Source organism: Micropterus salmoides, unplaced genomic scaffold (genome assembly GCF_014851395.1).
Source record: "Micropterus salmoides isolate LMB-PRFRI ecotype aquatic unplaced genomic scaffold, ASM1485139v1 Ms_hic_scaffold_1, whole genome shotgun sequence".
Taxonomy (NCBI): domain Eukaryota; kingdom Metazoa; phylum Chordata; class Actinopteri; order Centrarchiformes; family Centrarchidae; genus Micropterus; species Micropterus salmoides.
The window spans coordinates 3500916-3507164 of NW_024040040.1; the positions used below are offsets into that span (position 1 = coordinate 3500916).

Here is a 6249-nt window from a genome sequence, read left to right on the forward strand (position 1 = left end):
CAGGCTGCTGTTATTGCTTTCTGTGTATGAAAAGTTCTGTTTAAATGCATTATTAAATTGCTGGGATAATAATTTACCCTTTAAGGAGGGCGACTCAACGCTGCATTCAGGTTAACATTTGGAGTCCAGTAGATGTAACGTTGAGGCGAGCGACGTGTTACACTGATCTTCATCTTACACTAGATATTTGTAGGAGCAGCTTACTTGAAAAAGGTGACCGTCTGTCTGGATCCAGCTTCCAAACAGTAACACAGACGAACAAGTGATCGACTCAGTCAGACAATCGCCAAATAACTGTTTGCTTTACAAGGGAAACTTTATGTTCGTTTTGTTTAGACATTCTCAATTCAGTGCAGTGAATAATATGCAACATTAGCCGACAGTAGAATAAAAGCATTTATTTTTTTGCTTGCTTTGTGAAATGGATGTAGCCTCTGTAAACTACCTTAACTGTGGTGAACATTACTTTTGGCCTATGCAAGCAGAACTTGAGTAATAGTAACACTAGTTACTTTGCACCACTGTTTACCTCTCCAGGCCTGAGATCCATCACGGGGCAGCTCCGGCGGTGAAGCATCTCCAATTCCTCTATTAAAATGTAAACAATTACATTTAAATGCATGTTCATAGCGTCCCTTGTAGGCCACAAAACCAACTTCTTCACCATGGATTAAAAAGAAGTTTCAGTAAATCTACTGGGGAAAGAATGTAAACTTTTTGTGTTGTAAGCACAAACTTTATTTATACAAATCATCCGTTTATATTCCTTTTTAAAAAAATACAATTTCACAGCAGAGTCTTCTTATGATGTTGTGAAAGCATATATTTTCCACCAGCATGAAAAAGCTGATTATTGTAAAGTTACTGAAGTAAAACAAAGTTTAAGGCATCACACATGCAACAGATTCATTCGACTTTAGAAGTTGTGATTAAAGTTACTGATCTGCTTTCAGAAGTGAGAAGAAACATTCAAGATCACCGGCTCACCGGCCTGAAAAGGGCGATGTAATCATTAAAATAACTTTTCACTTCTCTTGTAGTAAAAGCTGTTTTGTAGAAATAGTTAGCTTTATTAATGGCATCTGTAGATCAACATTTCTCATAATACTCCTGTAATCAAATATCTTTCCACATCTGAATATTTCTGTTCACTCTCGTCATCCATGACAAAGTTATAAAGTGCAGCTTGTTGCTGTTGCTTTCTAGTGCAAATCCTATAAAATCACACACCTTAAATCTTAGTTTTACTAAATGGAGTTTGGTGTGTTGAGCTGCACGCAGCCACGAAACCAAACCAAAGCAAGAAAAGGAGAAACACCTTCAATTTAAAGTGTTTTCTGTTACATCAAAATATAAAATAGGTACAGAGGAACATTTTTTTATAACTTTATGATTAAGTTTTCAATTTTGGTGACTTTAACATAACGTTTAAAGTCTATTAAAGACAGAAGTTTACACGTAGTTACTATAGTTTTATATTCTTATTCAGTCATCTCTGCAGTAAAAATATGAAAACAACTGAATTGTATTTTTGACTCCTTTCTGTTTTGTCTTTGATTAGAAACTCAGCAGCTCCCTCTAGTGGCCAAAAACCAACACTGCAGCTGGCTTCCTGTGACAAAAACACACCTTATATATTATTTCACACACCTGTGCTCACATTTACAATCACACATTTACATCTTCTAACTCTGATCAACAACAAAAACCTGAGATTCACTGTTAAAAGACTGAATTTGATGGATTTAGGAACAAAAGAGAAGCCAAGAAACACTGATCAGCTGATTGATTGATGAGAAAGAATCAATTCGCGGTTGAGCATTTTGTTCAATACGGTCATCAGGAGATCAAACATATATTTTATTTTCTCCAGAAGTCATTCTAACTTTTTATTAATTATTTTATTAATAAATTATCACCAAATTACAAAAATATTAAGTGAAGTATTTTAATTTAAACTTGAAAATGTGCATCAACTAAAACTAAATTTAATGTTTTAAGGCACATTTGAAAACTGATTTTGAATTTATTTGTCTGTAATTTAATTTCAGCAAATCTAAATATTAGAATTAGAATTTTTCTACTTTCAGAATCTGTCCATCAAACATTTGTTTAACATTTGTTGTTTGTTGTTGCAGATGTTGAGACTAAACATTATGAACAGCAGCTCCTGAGTATCTCGTGTTGTCTTGTAGAAAGAGATCAGGATTCAAACCTGCAGCAGATCTCACAGGTCGACGACGCTTTACCATCGGCCTCCTGAACAGAGAAACACAACCACTTACTTTCCTAAAAAGTAGACATTTTGACATATGATACATCTGAGTCTCATAATTCTGAAACAAATATCCTAATTTACTATGAAATTACTATCAAATTTTTTACTGAACATTTCATAACTGTGACATTAAACTAACTGTTTAATTATCCTGATCTGATCAGCTGACAAATAATAAAACCTCTCACTTTGCTGGTTTAGACTTTTATGTTTCCTCTTTCACACATTTCAGCACATTTTTACCTACTCAGACGCCTGACAGTGGATTAAAGAGGATTTAAATGGACTCAATAATAGTTGTAGTAGAACTACAAACACAACAAATAGAACTACAGGACCCAGCAGCTCTGACCGTTAGTGGTGCTTCCTGTGCGGCGCTGCCTGGAAGTATTCCTCCGGCGTGACGGTCTTCACCCCGCCAAAATAATCCAACACCCACACCTGAAACACGGAGGAACATGGAGGTCAACTTCCTGCCCTCTGATTGGCTGATGACAATGAGGACGTTTGGACCAATTGGGAGGTCCGTTTACTGAAAGCAGGCTGGCAGCACTCATAGTAGTAACGACAGCAGTAATAAAGTCATGTTTTATTACAGAGATATATATTATTTTTTCAACAAGTTAGATGGCTGAGCACCATAATCTGACTACCAACAGCGAATCTTGCGTGTTGGTTTGAACGTTCTTGCAGTAAATTACTCAGAGTTTGGCAAAGACAGCACTTAAAGTAAGAATCATTGTTGTAATATTTGTAGTAACAGCAGAAGTTAAAGTACTTGTAGTTCTAGTAGTAGCAGAAGTACCATGGTTGTAGTAGCTGTTATAAGACAGTACTGGCAGTAAAAAATAAATAAATAGTAGTTGCAGTAGTAGAATTTGCAATACTCGAGTCATATGTTACTGCGACAGCACGACACATGTTTTAACAGTGGCACCAGCTGTAACAGTAAGTATAGTCGTGGCGGTACGAATATAAACACACCAGTAGTACTTCATATTTGCAGTAGTGGTACTTGTACCTGTGTGATGTTGAACTTTGCGAAGAACCAGTTGTGGTCAGACGGCCAGTCGATCATCTCCGGGTGTCGACTGAACAGAGCTTTCTTAGCGAACTCCGCCTCCGTCCCGTTCACCTGGGCAACAGGAGGGAGGGTCATGTGACTGCTCAGAGTTTCCCACCTGGCTACACAGGTGTGTGTGCGTGTGTGTGTGTGTGTGTGCGTACCTCCATCACAGATCCAGACAGGATGATGTGAGCGCAGAGAGGACTCTGAGGGTCGAAGCCCTGCTGTCTGCAGTACTCAGTCTGAGCCAGAGACATGGACAGAGACGCCTGAGGGTTCACCTGCACGCAGACGGATTAAACTTTATTTAACCACGAGTGAAACGCACTGACGTTAAAACAGCCTCTTTATCAACAAGGCCAAGACCTTCAGACACACACGAAGAACAAACTGCAGAAAGACTTATGTCTTTTTAAGACTTTTAAGACACTTTATTTTTATTTTAGTTTCATCTCTTGACCTCGGCAATCCAGACGTACTTTTTGTTTGTATGTTTCTGTGGTGCATGAATTCACTCTACAGTAAAGTTAAGTGGCCTTTAGCACCTACATATCAGTACCTACACTTTAATCGACTCCTTTCCTTCCTAATTTTAACTTAAGCAAACACTTTGATTCACTATCTCAACATTTAAACTATTTAATCAGTTTCATTTTAACTTCCTCTCCTTTTTAGTGCCTGAACTTTAGGTGCAGCTTCCAATATTAAAAACCTGAAAGTGTTTGAAATGTCCTCATTTTTTATAAATTTCCACTTTTTCTAGTTTAATGGACCGTTTTGATGCGTGTATGTTGTTCCTCAGATGAAAGTCACTTTGGATAAAAGCGTCTTCCAAATCAATAAATGTAAAATAATCACTGTGAACCTTGAACCCTCTTCTGTAAAATGCAGCTTACAGACATTTTTCACAGACTCAAGACGTATAAAAGCAACTTTCAAGTCATTATTCCAACAGTTTGACATCAACAGACCAATGAAACGTGTCTGCTGTTTATCACGCAGCGTTTTGCTGTCACATGACTTCAGCTCTGACACGTGACTTTAACTCCAAACTGCTGAGTCATTGTGTGAAAGAACCGCTGTGTCATGGTAGAGACTCTGCTGTTGCATAAACCCTAAGCTGCGTGTTTTCATAACTTTTAATAACATGACTTTTTGTCATTTTGCAGAAGTTCACTGAACTAATGAGTGAAACAGGAATAAAACTGACTTAATAATAAAGATTTCTTCACTTGTTATTGGCTCCAAATACACAAAATAATAGCATTTTAAACAAACCAATTTTAAGTTAAATTTTAACATAAAAGCAAAATTATATCATAGAACCCACAGGATATTAAAAAAAACCTTAATGTAACAAAAAACATAAATTCTGTACCGAGTATCAGACACAAATCAAATACCAGCAATATTAAAGGAATATTAAAGTATTTCTGGACAGTTTGTGGTATTTGTTTAACACTGTACAATCTACAAAAAAAACAAAAACACAATAGATTCAGGTTTTCTAAGTTATTATTGAAATAACTACCATTAGATATATTTAAAAGTATTAGAGTTTATTGATAATAGTTGTGAACAGTTTATAGCTACATTATAAAAATAATATTAGAAATATCTGTGTTTTTGGTAAAGTTTATGTCACCAAAAATACTATAAATGTAGTATTGTGTGTTACTTTTTAAAGCATATGACAATTTCATATTGATCAAATATTATAAACACTAGGAGTTTTGCAGAAATTCTATAGATAACTTATTATTTATGATAGTTTTGAACACTAACTACATGAATGTAATAAGAGAAAGGGACTTTTAAAAACTAATGTAAGCCTTTTAGTAAAATCTATGACATTTCCAGTATAGTTTTGAACACTGCAGACTCGTTACAAGCTCCTGAAGGAACATTACAAATGTATCAATGGATTTTTACTAAATTCAGTGATTTTTAAACGTAGTTTTGTACACTGCTGAGTTATTAGGACTCTATTGGAATATACTTAATTAAAGCTAAACTTTACAGATTTCTTCATGGTAGTTATGAAATATGATACTTTAACTATTTTGAACACAACAGGCACTTTCATATTTTACATAACACAGTAAAACCATGAGATTATACTGAATAACACCAACGGCAGCCTCACTAAATGCCCTGATTTCTCAACGTAGTTTTGAACGCTGCAGACACGCACTAGAAGGAGTAGTTAAAATAAGTTTACAGGGAGTCTGCGATACTTTATTTACTTTTAAACACGACAAACAGTAAGATGGACTGCGGGAAGGTTACCTCCAGGTCCTGCACGGAGATCTCCATGCGGGTCAGGTACATGTAGGGCACCCCGGAGCTGGAGCCCTCCGGCCCGTCGCTGACCGAGAAGGCGTTGGAGAACGGCTGCCCCACCACCGGCTTGTGGGTGGAGATGGTGGCCATGGAGGCCCAGTCACACTGGTGCGCGACGAAGCGGGCGACCTGGGCCACCTGGTCGTGAGGCGGGATCCGGAGCCGGCAGGAGGAGGACGGGGAGAGGGAGGCCCAGAGGACGCCGAGGAAGAGGACACACGCAGCCCGCCGAGGAGCGCTCATTGTCGGGTTCAGAGTCTGGAGGACAGTCGGTGCTGAGAGAGGCGGACGGTTTATAAACAACACACGGAGATCCGGTCTGGAGTTTCAAAATAAAACCCGCAGTGCCGGTTTTATCAGGAAGTCCTCACTCAAATATCAAAATAAAAGCGGTAGCGACGATTCCCAGAAACTCGTGTCAAATGGAGGAAATGTTTTAGTTTTTAAAAGTATTTGTTCCCCACTTTACTGAATAAATTCAAACAGGCAGCAGTAAAGTTAATTACAACAGAGCACATAACTGTCACAAATACTGACATAAAAGACTTTTAGCAAGTAAAAT

At 37.5% G+C, this 6249-nt stretch overlaps 1 protein-coding gene across 1 annotated transcript; it reads right to left on the reverse strand.

The window, feature by feature from the left end:
- Positions 1-720: 720 nt before the first annotated feature.
- LOC119912868 (protein CREG1-like) lies at positions 721-5980 on the reverse strand. The gene is made up of 5 exons (XM_038732129.1): positions 5634-5980; positions 3506-3625; positions 3300-3413; positions 2631-2719; positions 721-2259 (listed from the first exon to the last, which is right to left on the reverse strand). Exons 1-4 carry the CDS (start codon positions 5928-5930, stop codon positions 2633-2635), a joined length of 618 nt encoding a protein of 205 aa, XP_038588057.1. The 5' UTR covers positions 5931-5980; the 3' UTR covers positions 721-2259; positions 2631-2632.
- Between the last annotated feature and the right edge of the window lie 269 nt (positions 5981-6249).

Coding starts and splice junctions, on each gene's coding strand:
- LOC119912868 (XM_038732129.1), bottom strand. CDS start 5,930: ATGAGCGCTCCTCGGCGGGCTGCGTGTGTCCTCTTCCTCGGCGTCCTC. Junction 3,626..5,633: donor TCTCCGTGCAGGACCTGGAG/GTAACCTTCCCG, acceptor GTCTGCGTGCAG/GTGAACCCTCAGGCGTCTCT. Junction 3,414..3,505: donor TGTCTGGATCTGTGATGGAG/GTACGCACACAC, acceptor CCTGTTGCCCAG/GTGAACGGGACGGAGGCGGA.